Genomic DNA, 21,120 nt, shown 5'->3' with positions numbered 1-21,120 from the left:
TTGCAGGCAGGACTCTCTCTCTCAGCCCTCTCTTGGAGATGCTGCCAGGGAGGGAACCTGCAACCTAAATGCTCTCCCCAGAGCAGTTGGAGAGTGGGAACGATCAAATATCCTGCTGAAGCTTTGCACTGGGGCCTAATAACCAGTCAGGGAGACACACCCAAACTGCCACTGGCTCTTGGGCCTTGCAGTGAAAAATGCGGCCACAGAGACTGCAAAGAACAATGAATGCACTTGTGTTTGCTTCGTGAAATGCATATCCACCAGCCTGACCTGCAGGTCGATTGTCTGTCACATTTGCTCTGGCAGGCAGCAAACGCCTCATGTCAGCATCCCGTAAACAGCCCCATTAAGAGCATTTGCTGGGAACTCACAAGAGTTCTGTGGAGCAAGCAATTAAATCTAAATGCAAGAGAAGGGAATCTGCTCCCCAGAGATTATCCGGAAGCCACAAGCAGCAACAGATCCTTTCAGCCAGCTGTTTTTAAAATGGAGGCTAACGAAAGAAGGTGTTTGGATTATTTAATTTTATTTATCTGACATATTCACATACTGCCCAGAACTCAGGTCTCTAGGCGGTTTACAATAAAACACAAAATTAAAAAACAGGAAAACAATTTAAAATTATTTATTTATTTATTTATTTGATTTTTATACCGCCCTTCCGAAAAGGCTCAGGGCGGTTTACAATTAAAAACAGAAAACAGTAAAACCAATAACAATTAAAACAGAAATATAAATATGAAAATTTAAAACAACGTTAGATTCTAGGAGCCTAATTAAAAGCCTGGGTGAACAAATGTGTCTTAACGGCCTTTTAAAAAGTTGTCAGAGATGGGGAGGCTCTTATATCAGCAGGGAGTGCATTCCAGAGTTTCGGGGCAGCAATGGAGAAGGCCCGTCCCTCAGCAGCCACCAGATGAGCCGGTGGAAACTGCAGCCGGACCTCCCCAGGTGATCTCAATAGGCAGCAGGGCGCATAACGGAGAAGGTGTTCTCTTAAATATCTACTTACATGTCTAGCCCGCCCTATACCCAAAGGTCTCATCCCAAATACCCTGAACCTAAGCTGTTTAGGGCTTTCTAGGTTAAAACCAGCACTTTGTATTAGTGTTGGATCAGCCTGTAAGAGGCGCTTGCTGGCTCCTTTGGGTGAAATTGGGCAAGAGATCCCCGCTTTGGTCGGCCTCACCTCCCAGCCGCCTCGTGATAGGCCAGCTCCAGCAGCTCAGCCGAGGAGTGAGTCCAGTCTCTCTGCCCGCTGCCTTGCATTTCCGCCATGTTCTGACGTGTCTGGTGGTGGATCTGGATTGCTTCCCCCGACGGACCTGACCAAACATGCACTGGAAGCATGAGTTGACCTGCCCTCCACAGCTTTCCCACTCTGCAAAAGCCCTGTGCTGAAACCCTGAACGCTGCTCGGGTACATGTAGACCAGCCATTTCACATACTCGGCTTTGGGGAGATCACACAAGGAGGCTGCACCCTTTGATCTCCCATCGGCTCTTTATCACGCCATCACCAAGATCTTTCATATTTTCGTTAACACAAACATTTTTTAAAAATTTCACAGAAAGCAGAATGGCGGTTGACACCACAGTTTAAGAGGCATGAATATTTATTAAAAGATCTCACATCTGGGTAGAGGTTTTGCATTCTTTCTCTGCAGCAAAATCACCCTCCTCCTGTCATTTTCTCACCCTTTCTTACGAGAGTCTTCTAAAACGTTCTTAATTTGCACCTTAGCTGAAACTCTCCCGCTAATCTCAAGGATCCCATGCAACACATTTTGCAGCACACACAGGCGCCACTGCATAAATTCAGTATTTTATGTTAGCGCTACATGGAGGGAAACAGAGAGATGGTGAAAGCACCCCCAAAAGAAAGAAATAGCTGCATATTTAAAAGAGTAAAGAAATAAAGATGGAAGACAGAGATAATCCTTGTTTATTTATATATTTCTCAAATTTGTAGACCGACCCAAACTTCCATCACTGGGCAGTTACAACATCAATTTTTTTTTTTTAAAGGAAATGCTTAACACAATTTAAAGCCACAGTCAAATTAAAAAGCTTGGGTGAAAAAATGAGTTGCACTCCTGAATACCAGACACAGACAGACAGACAAACAGGGCAGCTCCTTACCTACAGGGAAAGTGTGCATCCAGCGCCTCCGATTGGAGGTGAGTTTCATGGGCATCCGGGATGGGGCAAAGGGGTTTATGAGCGCCCGCTGCGGAGCGTAGCTGCCAGGGCGTATGTGCAGCATCGATTCGGCACTGCCGACGTGGAATCTTCCGGGTGCGCTGGAGTCACGCTGCTGAGACTCCAACATGTTCTCAAGGGCATCTGCAAAAGACAGCTTTGTGTTAACGGGGGGTTCCCTCCAGCACCTACGGAGCCGGCCCTTCTATGAGGCAAGGGCAGGCAGCTGCCTCAGGGGGCAGATTTGAGAAGCTGGAGAGGAAAATTTGTTAGATTAATAAACCACCCAATAAAACCTCTAAGTGGTTTATGTAAAATTTTTAAAAAATCTAGAACCATCAACAGTCTAACACAATATATAGATTTTTTTTTTTACTAAAAGTCTGAAGAAACAGGAGCGTGTCTTCAGAGCTTTCTTAAAAGGCAGCCAGAGATGGGCAAGCTCTTATACCGATAGGAAGCAAGCAAGAGCTTCCCCCTCTCTTGGGAAATTAGCAGCTCGGATGTCCTGGCCCAACATAGTCTTTGTTTGTTCCAGCAAGGCTTGCGCGGGCAACCTACCCAGTGGATCGTGGCCCATGTTAAACAGTTCCTATTACTCCAATCCTTTATCAGCCATACTAGTTCCCAGTTTCTTTCTTGACCGAAAAACCATTTGATGGCCTGAGATCAAGTACAGGAGAACCTTAGTATTTGCGGATCCATGAACCCACAGGGTGTCTTATTGACACCCGTTTCCAGGATTAGTATCCACGGATACTAGTGCGTTAAAACCCACACATCCATGGTTCCTAGAGGACCAGAAGTGACCACAGAAGTCACTTCCTGCTGCCATTTTGTCTCAAGGAAGCCAGGAAGAACCATTTTGGGCTCATTTCTGGGGGGAAATTGACTTTTCTCCATTATTTTTTGCAGTTTGGGGGGGGCATTCCTGGGCACATGAGGGACCCACGTTGCATGCCACAGTACGTTCTGGCCTGTTTGGGGGCCATGTGGGGGCATTTAAATCCCCCCCTCCAGCCTGGAACCTAACCCCCCCTTTCCTCATAGACCTAATTTCTCATTACTCCTGGTTCTGTTCCTCGCAGTAGTAGTAGGCAAGGAACGGAACCCCCGTGAGTAATGAGGTTCTTCGTACCTCCAGAACTGCCTCCCCATGGAGAAAGCCTGCCGAGGCACAACACTCCACCCTGATGGTTCTCCTTTGGGTCCCCTTCATCATCAGCTGTATGGAGGGTGGGCATATGAGACCAGGCCCCTGGGGGGGGCGCCCAGGAGCTCAAGCTGCCTCCCTCGCGAGGTTCCCCTGCCCCCCGGCCCTTTCCTTCCCTGCCGCCCCGGTCTGACCTCGGGTGCTGGTGTAGCCCAAGGAACTGCTGACTTCATATTGGTGCAGGTGAGGCCGGGGGATCATCAAGATGTTGGAGATCTTGCCCAGGGAGCTGTCGTCTGATGCCTGGCTCCTCACCTCTTCCGGAGGCAGGGTGCGGCTCTGCACGGAAGGGCTGGATGAGACGTCGTAAGAGCTGGAGCTTTTACGGGTGCGGCTCTCTCGCTCCCGCGCAGACCTGCACCAAGGCCCGTCCGAAGGAAGGAAGGAAGGAAGCAAGGCTCCATTAGGGTGCAGAAGTCCCTACGCGACTGCTCGAAACAAGGCCGCAACCTTGAATCGGTTCAATGAATCAGTGTTAAATTAATCCGTCATAACCCTTTTAAAATAGACAAGAGGAGCATCAACAATTCATCAGGCAACACTTAAAAAAAATTAATTATTCCTTTCTGTTTGGTCAATGACTGTAAATAAAATTACATTACATTACATTAATTATTCCTTAATATAAAGTTCTCAAACTTGAGTCCCCAGATATTGCTGGACTACAACTCCCATCATCCCCAGTCTCAACGGCTGAAGGCCACAGCCCCTGCATCCTAAGGTAGGGTTAGGTCGTGGTGCCCATTTTGTGGACAAATGTGGCTATGCAATCCTGCGCCTTTAGATAGCATTAACAAGAAGAAATGCCCCCAGGGCTCCACACCAGGAAGGCAGAGCAACCGTTGACAATGCTCATCATTGACTCACTAGTGGCAGCTGGTATGGACTCTTTGGGTATCTTGGGACAGATCTCGTCCCAGTGGGAAGAACAAAATCCATCACTCTGAAATGCCCAGAAAAGGACTCTCTAGAGCAGGGATTCTCAACGCTGGGTCCCCAGATGTTCTTGGATTCCAACTCCCATAATCCCCAGCTAAAGGCCACTGGGGCTGGGAATTATGGGAGTTGAAGTCCAATAACAACTGGGGACCCAGCGTTGAGAATCCCTGCTCTAGAAGCCCTGGCATCACATCACATCTGAGTTTGCAGTTCAGAGCTGTTGAGCCGGGGCTCTGCACTCTGGATTCTCAGACGTGGGCGGGCTTCCCTTCCCATGGGGGTTCCAGCCCCCAGACATCTGGGCAGCCAAGGCCGAGGACCCCTGGGTTAAGTCTTAGCTTGCCATAAAGAAGAGACTCACTGCCTCGCCAAGGCTATTTAAGATTTATTCCAGAACAGGCTTTGGGTCATCGGCTTGGTTCCCTGCACAAGTTTCTTTACCGGAAGGTGGTGCAGCGCTGGGCTCTGGACGGGCCAGGCAGCCGGAAGACCTGGCCATCGTACCCGTCGCAGTCCACTGGGATAGGGAGAGCGTTCTCCGTCTCTTTAGCAGCCCCCAATGCTGCAAGGCAACACCATCGTGTTTATTTGTTAGACTGGTACACTGCCCTTCATTAAAAATAACCCCAAGGCAGTCCACGACATATCTAAAGAACAGTACAGAGTCTATTATACAAATTAACACAGTACAAATATGAAGTATTAAAAACAGTACAGATATATTTTAGATGTTAAAAGACATATACCCAATAAAATAGTGACATGCAGCAGCAGCGAGCATAACAGCACTCCCCAGATTTAATCCCTGGCAGCCTCTCCAGGTAGAGCTGGGAATGTTCTGCCTGAAATCCAAGAGAGCTGCTGCCTGTCCGTGCTGACAATCGTGAGCTAGACGAACCATGGTCTGGCTCAGTAAAAGGCAGCTGCTTATGTTTATATGAAGGGCTCATGACATACCTGAAAAACTCAATGCACAAAATGTTGGTTCCTTCCTGCTTACTGTGCAAGGTCTGTATTCCCCCCCCCTTTTTTTTAAAAGTCAAATATGTGGAATGATTACTCACAAGAATCCCGGCTGCTTTTCGTTTTTTCACTCTGCGGCTGGAATCCAACATGCAAGAATGGCAGAGAAGGAGAGGAATAATCAGAAATTCAAGTTAGCTTGGGCTACAGAAACGCCATCTCTTCGCTGACTGCAAGCTTTGTCTCTTGTGAGGAAAATGGTTGAGACCAGGTTCCTATACATTCTTGGACTACAATTGCATCACTCCCCACTTTGGGCCATTGCGGCTGGGGATGATGGGCCTTGTAGTTCAACATCATCTGGGGACCCAAGGTCGAACTAACGATTGAGTGAGACGATTCATCTGGCAACTAAACCCCCATGACAAGTTGAAGACATTGGTGTGACTGGATATCATTTAGCTCACATGTTTTAGTTTATTATTCTTTTAAAGAGAGACATGACCCCCCACACTGTATACATCAGCTACGTTCCCCGCTGGGCTCTCCAGCACAACAGCATATCTCAGCTGAGAAGAAACCAACAGGGGGAAAACCAAGAGAAACTTGCTTGAGGAGTCCACTTACTTTTCTGGCGGCCAGTTTGATCCGTGGCGTGAAGCTGTTGCACGGGCGCTGACTCTTGGAGGTGTAGAAACTGAAAGAGCGGAGGGGAGGAAAAGAGTGACCACATTTAAGGAAGAGGAGAGCTGGTCTGGTGGTAGCAAGCATGACTTGTCCCCTTAGCTAAGCAGGGTCCACCCTGGTTGCATCTGAATGGGAGACTAGAAGTGTAAGCAGAATTGTAAGAGATTCCACCCTCAGGGGATGGAGCCGCTCTGGGAAGAGCATCTAGGTTCCAAGTTCCCTCCCTGGCAGCATCTCCAAGAGAGGGCTGAGAGAGAGACTCCTGCCTGCAACCTTGGAGAAGCCGCTGCCAGTCTGTGAAGACAATACTGAGAGAGATAGACCAATGGTCTGACTCAGTAGATGGCAGCTTCCTATGTACCATTTCCCTGCTTTGGGCTCAAGTACCAAAGCATAAGGCCCACACCCAAGACGGAGCACTGCCTGCAGAACCCTCAGTGGCCACTGTCCCAGCTGCGATACATACCTGTGGTTTATCCAGTGCGGGATGTTGTAGTCGTCACCCAGGCGAGAATCTCCAGGACTGCAGCGGTTGTGCAGCTAAGAGAGGAGGAACAAGCCGAGTTGGAAGCAAGGCTCTGCTAAGTCCAGGGAGGCCACGGCGATGCATTTCCATTCACATGATGTTTACATCCCACCTTTCTCCCAAGCGGCTCAGGGTGGCTTCCTTCCCAGTGTTATCCTCACAACAGCCCTGCTAGGTTGTTTAGCTGTGTGTGTTGGCCCAAAGCGCAACACACTTCACACTGGCTGGTGAGGCAGCTGTGAAGGGGGAAGACACGGATGGATGGACACGGACACACAGTGCCTTACCTTGAAGAGGGGCACAGCATGGAGGGGCTGTTCTCCCATGCACACCAGATCGACCCCAATCCCTATGAAGGCAAGCAGATTGAGAGAGGGGAGACGTCAACAGCCGCATCCTGTCCAGTGGCTGATCTAATCCAAGGCTTTGTGGAACCTGAGCCCAAGTTTCAGGGTGTTCTCGCCAGTGTTCCCCATGGAACACTGACATTGCCGACTACAACTCCCAGCATGCCCAGCAGCAACAGGGGGTTATGGGAGAGGTTGCCACCATCAACCACTGGGAATCCCCACTACAGGGAGAAACCACAGTGGGGTGACCAAGACCATATTACCGTTGTCTATCATGCGCTGCTTGGTCAAGATCATGAGGAGCCGGTCCACTTCAAAGACCCCCACACCCGGTGTGATGACCACAGACATCTGCCCTGTCCGGTCAAAGTTCCGGTTGATGTAATGCTTGTCGAACACTAAAGGGGGGGAAACCAGGATGGGAAGAACGCATCAAGTTTCAGAAAGGACATCCTAGCTCAACTGTTATTACAAAATATATCCCTGTCTGACCAAATTCCACTGTGCAGTCCATTGCATTCTGTTAAGCTCACACAACTACTGTTAAAAGGACTGCTAACCCTTGCCCCCCCACCCCTTTTTCTGAGTTAAAAACCAACTTGGAGAGGCTTGTAAAAAGAAAAGAGTTTTATTCAGTTACTGCAGACTGCTTCTGTCTGAGGCTTTTAAGCTTTAAATACAGTTAAAAACACTTAGTAGGTTACAAAAATAGGTTGTCTTAGGCACTTTTAAATGTTTATAGTCTTTTGCAATGCCCTAGGTCGGATGGACGTAGGCTAATGTTTCTTATGTCAATTACGTTGCAAGTAACTATAATAAAACAGTATCAGGAATATGCAAAACACACGCACCGAAGAAATATAACTTCTCTGATGCAAAGGCTGACTAAACAAACCTTTCCCTACACTAAACTTCCCTGTTCCTTGAACTTGCCAAACTCCGGAAGAGAATTCAAGCCTCCTGCAATCCTTTCTCTTTAGGATCTACAGAGTTATTCCATGAGAGAAATCTCCATGCTGGCTTCGAGTACGAGGGAGCAAAACTTCATTGCCCCTCACTAAGCCTTTTCGCACATGCTTCTCTCCAACAAAGACTGCCCTTCTTGTTCCCAGAATTCCCTGCAACTGCTCTCCGCTCTCTAGGTCCCACCCACCTGGTGTACTAATTGGCTGCCCTGGAGTTCACCAGCGTGTCAGTCAAGACAAGGGTCTACTCCCTGTTAACTCTTTAAGGGGGAAGAGATGGCTGATCACTACATGGACAGAAATTGAAATGATGAAAATTCTAATTTCCAGTAAAGGGATTTGTGTAAGACGCTAGAAGAATGCTCATGAATTGGAGCATTGGTTACTCACCGTGAAGCCTCCTCCTTGCTGCGCGGGTCCTACGGCGTCTCACAGATGGGTTATCTTCACCCATGTGACTCTAAGGCAGGGCTATGCAAATTAGTAAGAGCTTAAATTCGGGAGGAGCAAGCCCCTCCCCAGTTCTTTTAATACCAGAAGCGACAGGAACAACAATGCAAAGCAAGTCCCTGATAAACTAGGTGAAAAAACAAGTCAAAAAACACAGCCAAAACTAACTAGGCCAACTTCACAATAAAACTTGGCAGAAAAACACATGATCTGATTCCTGGATGGTAGGAGCTGGCAAGAAGGGCAGGTCGGGACGCCCTTGGACCCCGCAGCAAGAAGGAGCCTTCACGGTGAGTAACCAATGCGCTGTTCTCTGCTGCTCTGGGTCCAAGGGTGTCTCACAGATGGGACATACCAAAGCTCCAGGTCCCAAGAGGAAGGGTACTAGCAACTGCCGTGCAGGGAGCACCTGCTGGAGGACTCTCCTCCCGAACGCTGCCTGTGCAGATGCAAACAGATCGAGTTGATAGTGGGAAAGGGCTGATGGAAAATGAAAGCAAAGTAGCAGTGCTGAGGCGCTGCCTGGAGCCTTTGCAGGACAAAAAGAACTGGGGAGGGGCTTCCTTCTCCCGAACTTAAGCTCTTACTAATTTGCATAGTCCTGCCTTGGAGTCACGTGGGTGAAGATAACCCATCTGTGAGACGCCCTTGGACCCAGAGCAGCAGAGAATATCGATCTTCCACCAAACTATACACAGCAAACCTCGAATTCACACTGTGACTTTGCTCAGTATTAAGACACCACATCAGCAAACAGCTCATGCAAACTGCCAGCCTGATGCCTGGTGTTAGATCCGAGAGTTGAAAACCAGGCACGGCTATCCCCTCATTGGCCACATCCCACAGAGGAGCAGTTCCCACACTGCTCAAGTAAGCTGCCCCTACTCACCATTGAAGGAGAGATTGATGGCCTCCAGGTAGTTCCCTTGGGCAGAGGTGGAATTGAACCCCCGAGGAAAGCCCTCTAGATGTCAACGAGAGAAAGAAAAAGGAATCTTCATATTTTAGCAACCGATTTGGAAGTAAGAGTGTTTGCAAGCTAAGGGAAAGCATCAGATAGGCGTTCTTATTTATGGATGGGAAGAATTCCTGCCCAATCCTTTCAGCTTTGCTGCTCCCAGGGCAGCTAACCAAGTATAAGAATTGCAGTAGCAAATGTTAACAGCAGAATGGTCAAATAAAAGCAAGTTGGAGCAGCAGAACAGAATCAAGTTTAGCCACGCTCCGAAGAGGCCTGGGAAGGTCTTCAGCAGGTGCCCAAAAGACACGAGGATAGGCATCAGGCAGGCCTCTCTGGGGAGGGCATTCCGAAGGCAGGCGTTGCAACCAGTGATCCCTCTAACAGGGAATCTCAGTTGGAAACAAGAGCTCCCAGCATCCCCAGCTGCCTTGGCCTTTGGCCAGGGATGCTGGGAGTTGTAGTCAACAACATCTGGGATTTGCTGTTGCAGGAAACACTGGTCACAACGGAGAGAATCCTCCCCCCGATCACCCATCACCTGTTTCAGATTTCCGGTCAACCTCTGTAGCCAAGCCAAAGATTGCAGCATCCCCAAGACCCTGCCCCTCCTGTTCAGCACAGCCCCAAGTGTGTTTACTCAGGAGGAAGCCTCACTGTCTTCACCTGGGCTCACTTCCATGTAAACCTGCACAGAGCTGCAGCCTTGGTCTCAGTCCTCGTGTTGCACTTCCAGAGCGAGGTCAGTGACCATCCCCTACTCTGCCACACAATCCTTGGAAAAGAAGCCAAGAAACAAGAAATCCCTACCTGCCTGCTCCAGCCGCACCAAGACAGGGTACTGGATGAAGAGTTTTTTAATGGTGACCAGCAACGACGTCCATTCCTCTCGCCTTTCATTCTGAACCACCACCCTGTAAAGGAATCTGGCACTGGGTAATAATGCAGCAATGGAACCAGCACAGTTTTTCAAAAGGGAATGCAGAAGGGTGGGCGGGCAGGCTTCAGCTCAGAGGAAAGGAATCCAAGGCAGAGGACAGCTGTTATTTAGCCCAGAGCTGATTTACAGGTAAGATGTCTTATAAGCTACCCAACTATTAAGACGTTTGCAGAAAGGAGTCCAGGATCTGAAAACGTGACGATTCGAGAAAATGGCAATGGTCTTTCCAGAATCATGGCTTTGTTTTTTAAAGTAGCAAGTTTCTAACCCTCAAGGTTATGAAGCAGAAAGTACCAACAATTTCTACAAAAGTTTCTGAAGCTGGAAGGAATCTAGGTAAGTCTTTCCACTGGAGTCTCTGCTCTGCCTCTTAGCCCCGAACTGTATCCTATTTCATGCAAATCTCACAAACCTTCCCCAAAAACCACTCCCGAAGTTCTGTGCAAGTCATCCATTTTGTAGCTCACGTATCCAAAAAGCAACATGCATGCAGAAGGTTCCAGGTTCACTCTCTGGCAGCATCTCCAAGCAGGACTGGGGAAAGCCTCCTGCCAGAAACCTTGGAGAAGCTGCTGCCAGTCAGAGTAGACAAGACTGAGCTAGATGGATCAAGGCTCCGACTTCATGCAAAGCAACCTCCTATTATTTATAGGAATTATAGAATTCCTATAAATTCCTCACGATTTATTCTTATATATAGGAAGCTTATAACATCAGACCAATGGTCCATCTAAATAACTGAAATAATTTCAGTTTTAAGGGTGCTAAGGAATCCAGATTTCTTAGCACTCTTCCAAGATTTCCAGGGTACCTTGGGAAAAAGCAGAGCAGTTACCTTCCTTCTACATCATATAAACTGAGTTTATACTTTCTCTCTCTCTCTCTCTCTCTCTCTCTCTCTCTCACACACACACACACACACACACACACACACACACACACACACACACACACACACACACACAGATTTAACCCAAGACCGTAAGGACTGGGGAAGTGTTTAAGAAGCTCAGGTTCTCACGATACTCTGACAACTGTCAAGATATTCCACATACAGTCACACAGGATTCCTGTATCAGTGTATGAGAGTTTATATAAACATTCACAGTCATTTATCCAAGTTTTGGGGATAGGACACAGTTATTCCACAGAAGAACTGCACACAAAAAACTTACTTGTAAAAGTCTTCATAGAATCTTCCTTCATGGTCTGACCGAATTGAGGAACGATGTGCTTCTGGGAATTCATCTAGGATGGGCAGAAGAAAGACTATTATTATTAATTTGTTTTACATTTGTATATCCCACTCTTCCTCCAAGGAGCCCAGAGTGGTGTACTACATACTTCAGTTTCTCCTCACAACAACCCTGTGAAGTAGGTTAGGCTACTAAAGACAACTCCAGCGGAACCCCCAGCATGGCTAAGATGGGAAAACCTTCCCCGCCTTCAAGCCAACAATCTGCATGTGCTTTTAAGACTCCAGCCCTGAAACTTTGTGCCACTTCACAAGTTCCACGGATTCTGGTGCGCACGAGTGCCTCGTCCCACACCTGCACCCGAGACCTGGTTGTCTCAGATCTTTGTGCTGACGTGGCAGGTAAAAAAAGATGTCTCAAGCCGCTTGCCCACCCTTCGCCATTTCAGTGCCCATAAAATACTTCACATCTCTTTTTCTGGAGCTTAACCACAAGTTTACCTACAGAACACAAGTCCACAGGTAGGGAAGTTTATGATGGCTCATGGTATGCTATGTTAAAGAGCGGGAGCTTCTATACCTTAAGAACACGCCCATTTCTGACGGATGAACTAAACCTTTGAGATTCTGGAGAAGTCACAATACCCAGGGAGCAAGGGAAAGGGGCCGGTTCACAAGCAAGGGCAGGCAGGGAAGAGAGCCGTTTGGCTTGGGGCTACTTACTCAGGGACTTGGCCTCATAGAATGTTCTAGAGAAGAGGACAACGGTCACTTCGTGGCTGCAGTTCTTCTCCTGCCCGACGTGAAAGGAAAGCTGATGAGTTAGAGTGTGCCCAATGACAGTCTTGGAATCACAGCCCTTATGGGATACCCCCCCCACACACACACCCCACCCCCAGCATGGGCATACACACACACACACACACGCCACACTCATAGGAACTGCCTAATCTTGGATCCAGGTAAATAAAGTAAACATTATACCAAAACAAATCCCAAGCTTTATGTTGAAACCATTTAGAAGTGGGGCATCTCTGACCAAGAGGCCTGTTTTACAAGCAAAAGCCGCCGTGCATCATGGTCAGTAGTGGGGTTGGGGGGCGCTGCTGAAGGAATCAAGCGTTTACCTTCCACTTGGTGAAGAGGTCAGCAAGGAAGCTGTTCACAGCTTTCTCAAAGTAAAGGTCCCCTGTGAATGGAGAGAGAGGCAAGAGGTGAGTTCTGTGCCAAGGAACTCCATTCCTGTGAGTTGGCCTCCAAGAGGTCTGCTCTGTAAGAAAGGGGCCCAGGGCTCCGCGTGGAGCACTTGCTCGGCACGCCCAAGGCCCCAGTGTCAGCCTTGGCAGCTGTGTCAAAGAGGGTCTTGGGGCAAGGCAGGGAAAGAATCCCCTATGCCAGAGACCCTGGAGAGCCAAGACTGAGCCAGAGTAGACTGTGCTGGTCTTCAGACACCCCCCCCCCCCGCCACAATGGCCTGGCTCAGGAGCTTCCTAAACACCCCATGATCTGCAGACTTCAGCAGAACATGGTGGAAATACGAGTTTTGCACACCGAGGTTAAAACCATGAGGAACAGGACGACAGTGGGCGTGAGGCCAACATTCTTCCCAAAAGCATGATGCTGTGGTACTTTTCCAGCCAGGGGTACAGCAAGGTTGGAGTGGGCCCTCCTGGGATAAAAGGTGAAGATGGAGCCCCGGCCTCCGACCGTCTCCTTGGGAGAGGGAAGAGCAAGCTGTTGCCTAGCCAGAGGGGGCCCCTCCCTCAGGGGCCAGGGACCTTTGCCTCCCCCGCTCCACACATTGTAGCGACGCCCCCATTTCCAACCAATCCTGAGCCATATCAGCATTCCATTCGCCATCAGAGAAGCATCATGCTAAAAAATGGGGTGGAGGGGCAGTTGCGGGGGGAGACACACAGTTCTTCTCCGGAAAGGTCCCAATTTATTCTTACCATAAATGTCAAAATCCCACATTTCACAGCTCATCTGGATGAAGATATATACCATGGCTGAGGTTGAGCGGAACACCACCTGCAAAGACAAGGCAGCTTTGCAAGCAGGTCGTCGAGAGGGAGGGGGGCTGCTCAGAGCTTAGCAATCAATGGCTCCACTGTCCATTCATCTCCTGTCCAGCCACTAGGAACCAGCACAGGTGAGTCAGTCTGGGTTTCAGCACCCCGGAGAGCTCGAGAAACCAGCACAGGTGAGTCAGTCTGGGTTTCAGCACCCCGGAGAGCTCGAGAAACCAGCACAGGTGAGTCAGTCTGGGTTTCAGCACCCCGGAGAGCTCGAGAAACCAGCACAGGTGAGTCAGTCTGGGTTTCAGCACCCCGGAGAGCTCGAGAAACCAGCACAGGTGAGTCAGTCTGGGTTTCAGCACCCCGGAGAGCTCGAGAAACCAGCACAGGTGAGTCAGTCTGGGTTTCAGCACCCCGGAGAGCTCGAGAAACCAGCACAGGTGAGTCAGTCTGGGTTTCAGCACCCCGGAGAGCTCGAGAAACCAGCACAGGTGAGTCAGTCTGGGTTTCAGCACCCCGGAGAGCTCGAGAAACCAGCACAGGTGAGTCAGTCTGGGTTTCAGCACCCCGGAGAGCTCGAGAAACCAGCACAGGTGAGTCAGTCTGGGTTTCAGCACCCCGGAGAGCTCGAGAAACCAGCACAGGTGAGTCAGTCTGGGTTTCAGCACCCCGGAGAGCTCCTAGAGAGCAACTTGGATGCTGGTGGAACAACTGCCATGGTGAGAGGAACTACAGAATAGAACCTGAAAGTCAACCCTACTCCCAGAATCCTCTGCAGCACACACAAGTCCCATGGCAGACATAGAGGTGTTGCTCAGCAGAGAAGGCAACACGGAAAGCTTAAAACCCCGTCTCCCTCAAGAGATTGCAGCTCAGAGGCTCAGAACCTACCCGTGTGTCCTCGCTGATGTAGCCACACGTGACTTTCTCGCTTTTCACCCACAGTTCGCCTGCCTGAGCCCTGGAGACAAACCAAGGAAAATAAGATAGATAGATAGATAGATAGAAAGAAATTTATTCGGTCACTGACCAGCAAACATTTACAATAAAACAGTACGTATTTTACAAACAATATAACAGAACCTGGCCATGACAGAGATAATATCAGTGTCCACATTAGTTAAAAGATAATTTAAATAAAATTCATCAGACCGGCCAGGCAAATTATCTAACATAGGAGATAAGTCTAAAACGGGGTTCACTATAAAAATCACAATAAAGACTAACATGTGAGGTGGATTCTATAAGGAAAATAATTTGACGCACACAAACATGCTGGTTATTTTGGCTGGACAGAAAGACAGGGCAAGCAGATCAGACACACGTCCATGTCTGATCCTTGAAGGGCTTTGGATTGGAAGATTCTTTATACGAAACCAGACCATTGGCCCATCTAGCTCAGTTCTGTCTACACTGATTGGCAGCGGCTTCTCCAGGGTTCCAGACTCAGAGGTCTTTCCCAACCCTACTTGGAGATGCTGCCATGGATTGGCAAATTATGCCATTTGCATAAGATTGTGCACACACAAACACCTAGCTACTCACCGAATGCCTGCAAATTCCACCTTCTGAGTGACATAAGCACATGTGCCAACCTAAGGGGTATTCATTTAAAGAAACAATATTAGAGTATCAATCAATTCCAAGGAGCCGTTCATGCCTCCACTCCAAAACTCCAAAGAAGGAACGCATTGGTTCAAATGCATTCACCACCAGCCTCCCCTTTGTCCCCCCCCACCTGCCCCCCACCCCCAACCACCATGTTCTATGCAAACCCATACAGTTCTGCAACCATGCCCAGGTTCCAGACTGGCAAAATCACATAGTCTCATGTCAGCATCTGTTCCGAGGCGGCTTAGTCTGGTTCCTTGCAGAAAAGAGCAAGCCCCGATTTGCAGGGGAAGTCCCTTGCTGCCCAAAAGCAAAGACTGAACAAACAGCACGTGCTCTTTCCCCTCCCTCCCCAGGAGAAGCAGTGACCTCACCAAGCTCTTCTTCAGTCGCCACATGTCCCCACGCCCGATGTACTGATCCTTGAATGTGAGCTCCACCAAATCAAGGGTCACCTCCTAGAAAGTGGCAGAGTGGAGGGCGAAGGCTGAGTCCCTGAACTCTACAGCAGGGGGTGGCCATCCAGAGGCTGATTTATTTATTTAAAATATTTATATCACGCGCCTCTCTAGTGCAATACTGCTCGGGGCAGCTCACAAAAATGATAACACTGTAATATTAACAAAGTAGCGAAAAATAGACCCCCATTAAAATTTAAAAGTAGAACATTAAAAGGTTTTAAATCCACCAGATATAGCTGTAGATAATACACTAAAACACACTATTTCTCTGTGTAAACCGCCCTGAGCCATTTTTGGAAGGGCAGTATAGAAATCAAATCAATAAATAATAATAATAATAGTCCTTGGGAAGGACTCGATGTCTGGATAAAACAAACCAGTCAATAACACCTGTCTGGCTGTGTAAATAAATAAATAAATAAATTAATAAATAAATAATAGGCCTCTCTAAAAAGATGGATTTTCAGACACTTTTGGGCTACAATTCCCATCATCCCCAGCTTCAATGTGGTTGGAGTGATGGGAATTGTAGTCCCTAAAGGCTAACTGCACAGAGACGCAAGTTTTGTGTGGTATAGTTAAATACATAAAATAGATAAAGCACCCATATGGCCAACACTTGGCAGAGAGGGAGTCTTACCAGCAAACACTCTCACTCCTGCCTCCTCTGTTTAAATACAGTATTCATTCCTTTCCAGGACAAGTTATTACAGATAAGAAAGCATCTGTGTATAGTTCTCATCCCAATCCTGCCAAAATTATCTATTTCAGGACACAACCACCCATCTTCATTCATTGTTCTCCTGCATCAAATGAGCACGGGGTTCAGTCTTTGCATCAAGTCAAGATCATTTCATGTCCTCAGCCATTCCTGGACCTTGAGAGATGTTGCCAGCTTCCACAATCTAGCCAGTCGATTTTTTACTTTAGTCAAGGGATTATTAATATATATATTTAAAATCATTTCCAGAATAAGGAGGGGGCATAATTTGGTGGAGTTAACCCACCTCTGCTCTACATACTGAGCCAGCTCTCTCTTCTACTCACCAAGCACACCTGTAAGTGGTATCAATTTTTTAGAAAAGAGGTACCGACTGTACCTATGCTTAGGGGTGAGGGGTAGTGCAACTGGGGATTCTGGGAGTTGTAGTCAATAACACCTGGGAATCCCTGTTAGGGGGAACACGGAGTCTTCCCACTGGCAAGGGGAGAGAACTTCAGCTAGAGTCTGCAGCTGGCTATTTGTCTACCAGGACTGCTGGCCTCAAGCAGAAGGCATCATGGCAAAGGAGTTTAAATCCCTTCCCCAGTGCTGCTATGTCTGCCTTTGCAGAGTGGGCAAGATGGAAAGGCTCCAGGATGAAGCCTGCATGTGAAAGATACCTTTGGGTCAACAACATTCACGTGAACATCTTGGTAGGGTCTCAGCCGGAACACCTGAGCAACGGTCTGATCTACGCTGATGGTTTCTGTAAAAAGATCACAGGATATGAAAGAAGTTACAGGTCTCATCAGAACACAAATCGCACAATGGATCTCTGAGGAAGTCACAAGTGAATGCACGGCTGTAGAGAGCCCAAGGAGCAGCCAATGCTACAGACCGGTCACACGTATTCAGAAAGGTACCCCAAGCAGCAAACAGTGTGGTTAATCACAGCCCATCAATGAAGCACAAATTCAAGATGAAGCCGCCACTGTATCACAACCCAGGACAACTGCTGAGCCACAACTCAGTGGTAGAGCAGATGCTAAAAGGTAGGGTTTGCAAAACTTGGTTTCCCAGATGTTGCTGAACTCCCATCATCCCCTCTGGTCGTTGTGGCCGGGGATGATGGGAGTTGTAGTCTAACAACGTCTGGGGAACCAGGCACGGGAAACCTTGCCTTAAGGTATGAGGGCCCTGACTCAACTACAGTTCTTCGTGGTCATTAGCGTAACTGAATTATATATTTTACTACACAGGCCAAACTGGACAATATTTAATCAAATGCATCCAATGTGAAAGCTTGCAAGGAAGGACATAGGAGGAAAAGCTGGGGGTGGTGCGGGGGGTGAAGGTGTGTACGTCAAAGATGAAAAGCAACACACAAGACAGTCCTGAAGCAAGTGGACCCAGACCTGCATACTGCTCTTGAACCCACTTTCCTTATTGAAGCTCCAAACAACTATTTTTAAGAAAGACTGAAATCTTACCCTTCTGCAAATCCTCTTTGAGCGATTTCACTTGCAGGAGCAGAGGGCTGAAATACAAGAGAAGGGAGGGGGGAGTTTGGGTTTTTTTTGCTGCTGCTTCTTCTTTTTTAAGAGACAGGCAGACTCCCTTCCTGCCGTAACACTCAAGGGAGACCTGGAGGGCGGGGGGAGCAGGAGGAATCAGGATGACCAAACAAGCAGCAAATTGGAGAGGTAAGAAATTCTAAAAGGAGAGAGCGAGAGCGGGGGGAGAGGGGGATATCAAAAATGCTTGTTTTGTGGACCTTCCTGTAAAGCGGGGAAAGATGAGCGTTCAGGGATAAAGCACCTTCATGGCATGCAGAAGGCCCCAGGTTCAGTCTGTGGCACCTCCACTTCAAATAGATCAGGAAAGACCTCTGCCCAGAGAGGCACTACCAGTCAAGTATATTGGGCCAGATGGACTCATGATTTGACCAAGTCCAAGACAGCTTCATGCACTGGGAGGATAGCTGCAAGATCTGTAGTAAAATGGACCTGTAGGCCATCTTTGCAAAGGGCCACTTTTAGAGGTTAGGGTTATCACACATGCCCTGGAGCAGCCATGACTTTAATGAAATCTGCAGAGGCATCATTTTATTACTGCATGCTGCCTACAAGTTGTCACCTGCGAAAGGGGTATTTTCCTCTCAAACACAACAGGACTCACCTGTATTCATCATTGGGGTGGGCAATCTCCACAATGTCTCCCAGCTTGATCTGCAGAAATACTTTGGGGTTCACCACAAGCTCATCATCTGAAAGAAATAAGCGAGGCAATTGCCACCTCACTGCTATGAGGAGAAGGGTAAAAGGATAGACAACATCAAAATGATGGGCAGAATGTAAGCAGCTTTAGATGCACGAAAAACAACAAGAATGCTGGAAATAATGAGAAACAGCAATAGTAGCTTGGTATTGTTTTGAAACTGGGCATGAAACTGAAGGTCAGGAAAGGAAATTGAAGGTCAGGAAATTTAAGACCGACAAGAGGAAGTACTTTTTCACACAGCGCACAATTAATTTATGGAATTCTTTGCCATGGGATGTGGTGATGGCCACCAGCTTGGATGGCTTTAAAAGGGGCTTAGACAGATTCATGGAGGACAGGTCCATCAATGGCTACTAGTCTGCTGGCTGTGGGCCACCTCCAGCCTCAGAAGCACGATGCCTCTCAATACCTGTTGCAGGGGAGCAACGGTAGGAGAGAGGGCATGCACATACCTCCTGCTTGTGGGCTCCCCAGAGGCATTTGGTGGGCCACTGTGTGAAACAGCATTCTGGGCTAGATGGGTCTTGTGCCTGATCCAGCAGGGCTGTTCTTATGTTAGGAACCTTGAACAACCCTCTGGTGAGCCAGACACAGTACAGAGCTGGAGGCCTAGTTCAAGTGGAATATGAAACTGTGATTTAGCATCACATGCATAAACTGCAGAAAATCTCAGGTTCATGCACTCCCCTGCCTCCACTTTCACATGCAAGGGGAGGAAATTTAAAGATTTGAGCCTGTTTTGGAAAAACCACAGTTACCCATTTTGTCCAGATATGGTTGAATCACAGTGTGTAAGTAAGCCGATACCAAACCGTGGTTTGATATCTTGGTCTGCTACCTAATGGTGGTTTAAGTACATACCAGAGTTTCCCATATATGGACAAAACAGAAAACTATGGATGGTTCCTAACCAGGACTGAAAGCTTTGAATCTCCTCACCTTGCATGCAAAGGAGGGAAGAATAGGAAGAGAGCGCCTGTGAGCCTAAGACCTGCAGTGGTTTATGCATATAATGCCAAGGTACAGTTTTGCATTATGTCGGAACTAGGCTTAAATGCTCCTCTTATGTATAAGGGCAGAATACGAATTCTATTTCTATTTCAGCATCAAGAGTCCTGTGGGCACTTCTGCTTCCATGATTACTGACCGCAGCTCCCGAAGCCCTTCTTGTGTATGACCAGCTTGTAAACCTTGTTGGTCCTCATCTTGAATCCTTGTTCTCCTCAGTTACTAGATACTAGTTGCATAGCTAAACATCTTGCTTTCCTGCAAAACAGAAGCAAAGAAGGCATTCAGGGCTATTTGCCTTCCATTCTTCACTACAAACCCAGAGCCCAACCTTACATAACATCACAGCTACCAATGAAATGTGATTTTATTGATGCACGAATACAATGAATATTTTTATACCACTTTTCAACCAAAGCTCCCAAAGTGGTTTACATAGATAGACAGAATAGCTCCCAGTCCCCAAAGGGCCCCAATCCAAAAAAGAAACACGATGAACACCAGCAACAGCCCCTGGAGGGATTTACACTCGCTTTACACTCGTTTCACAAACTGGCCATGTTCCATACAGTCTCTCCTTCAGCTGAGTAGGAGGGGAATTTTGACTTGAGGCAGTTTTCTTACCCCCATGGCTTCTAAGAAGGCCTACCTAGCTTAGTAAAGAAAGATGTATAGTAAGGCAAGAAACCATTGTCTTGATTTAAGTCTAAATGAGCAGACTCAAACCTCTAAGCAGCTATGGAATATAAGAGATACATTAGTGACAATTCTTATTTAAAGCTTAAGCGTATGAGAAAAACAATTATAATTTACAACAGCATCAATTCTCTAAGGAACCACAAGACTCCTTGATGTTTCTGACCCAGGTCAGTGAGTGTGAAAATAGAACTGGTAGTGTCCATGTGTCTGCATTTACTTGGGCATGTGCAAGAGACAAAATGCCTGTCACTCTACCTGTCACTCAGATGTATGAAGGGTGACCAGTCTTAGTAACTCACACCCACAACATGTCAACTAGTGGCAGTGATTTACAAGGATTTACAGGAAACAGGGGTTGTGCCTAGTAGAAAGCCTCTCCAGGTAAATTCTTCTCTGCACATGCCCCCATATCAATGCTGTCAGTCCGTGCAGGTAATACTGAGCCAGGGGAACCTCAAGGGCCTGACTCAACAGAAGACAGCTTCCTATGTTCAGTAATAACAACTGTGCAGGAAACTCCAAGGCAGGCGGGGCTCAAGTCTCCGGCAACAAACCCCCTCCTTGCCTTATCAGGAGGTCTTTCTCCCGAGCCCCCAAGAAGGGCGGGCTTGGTGGGAGGGGGAGAGGAGCAAATATCGTTCCTGGAAATCCTTGGCATTGGGCATCCTGGCTGCAGGACCTGAGCAAGTGCAGAGTGCATTTTCCTTAGGGAAATACACTCCGCACTTGCTCGGGCGCTTCAGCCAGGATGCCCAATGCCTTCCCAGCCTGAGTCCGGATGTTGGAAGAACAGAACAAAGGACAAAACAAGCCCAGGGCTGGAAACAACTTCCCTCTGCTTTGGGAGCTTCCCCACCACCACCCCCGAGCTCTTGACACGTGGGGAGGGCTGGGCCCCCTGCACGGCCCACCTCCTCTCCCCGCACTCTCGCGAGCCCCGACCCTGACAC

At 48.0% G+C, this 21,120-nt stretch overlaps 1 protein-coding gene across 15 annotated transcripts in view; it reads right to left on the bottom strand.

Moving 5' to 3' along the window:
• The window catches only part of DEPDC5 (DEP domain containing 5, GATOR1 subcomplex subunit), a 47,479-nt gene that overhangs the window by 25,901 nt on the left and 458 nt on the right, over nucleotides 1–21,120 (bottom strand). For 5 of the 15 annotated variants that reach the window (XM_053279530.1, XM_053279520.1, XM_053279522.1 and 2 more), the window contains exons 2-23: nucleotides 19,611–19,729; nucleotides 18,362–18,485; nucleotides 17,674–17,720; nucleotides 16,864–16,949; nucleotides 15,394–15,477; nucleotides 14,954–15,003; nucleotides 14,300–14,369; nucleotides 13,343–13,421; nucleotides 12,518–12,579; nucleotides 12,114–12,183; nucleotides 11,371–11,443; nucleotides 10,066–10,181; nucleotides 9,187–9,261; nucleotides 7,146–7,280; nucleotides 6,820–6,881; nucleotides 6,473–6,546; nucleotides 5,947–6,016; nucleotides 5,421–5,457; nucleotides 4,798–4,918; nucleotides 3,552–3,772; nucleotides 2,145–2,348; nucleotides 1,193–1,328 (exon numbers count right to left, since the gene is read on the bottom strand). In XM_053279530.1, coding sequence (XP_053135505.1) covers nucleotides 1,193–1,328; nucleotides 2,145–2,348; nucleotides 3,552–3,772; nucleotides 4,798–4,918; nucleotides 5,421–5,457; nucleotides 5,947–6,016; nucleotides 6,473–6,546; nucleotides 6,820–6,881; nucleotides 7,146–7,280; nucleotides 9,187–9,261; nucleotides 10,066–10,181; nucleotides 11,371–11,443; nucleotides 12,114–12,183; nucleotides 12,518–12,579; nucleotides 13,343–13,421; nucleotides 14,300–14,369; nucleotides 14,954–15,003; nucleotides 15,394–15,477; nucleotides 16,864–16,949; nucleotides 17,674–17,720; nucleotides 18,362–18,485; nucleotides 19,611–19,668 — 2,054 coding nt within the window. In that variant the 5' untranslated portion in view covers nucleotides 19,669–19,729. Of the gene's footprint in view, nucleotides 1–1,192; nucleotides 1,329–2,144; nucleotides 2,349–3,551; nucleotides 3,773–4,797; nucleotides 4,919–5,420; nucleotides 5,458–5,946; nucleotides 6,017–6,472; nucleotides 6,547–6,819; nucleotides 6,882–7,145; nucleotides 7,281–8,237; nucleotides 8,324–9,186; nucleotides 9,262–10,065; nucleotides 10,182–11,370; nucleotides 11,444–12,113; nucleotides 12,184–12,517; nucleotides 12,580–13,342; nucleotides 13,422–14,299; nucleotides 14,370–14,953; nucleotides 15,004–15,393; nucleotides 15,478–16,120; nucleotides 16,386–16,863; nucleotides 16,950–17,673; nucleotides 17,721–18,361; nucleotides 18,486–19,610; nucleotides 19,730–21,120 lie in introns of those variants that run through there. The other 10 variants (XM_053279525.1, XM_053279533.1, XM_053279536.1 and 7 more) reach the window with 7 other exon arrangements.

The sequence above is a fragment of the Hemicordylus capensis genome, chromosome 15 (assembly GCF_027244095.1).
Source record: "Hemicordylus capensis ecotype Gifberg chromosome 15, rHemCap1.1.pri, whole genome shotgun sequence".
In the NCBI taxonomy this organism is placed as follows: Eukaryota; Metazoa; Chordata; class Lepidosauria; order Squamata; family Cordylidae; genus Hemicordylus; species Hemicordylus capensis.
The sequence above is the reverse complement of the archived record's forward strand: the minus strand, read 5'-3'. Positions and strand labels throughout refer to the sequence as shown.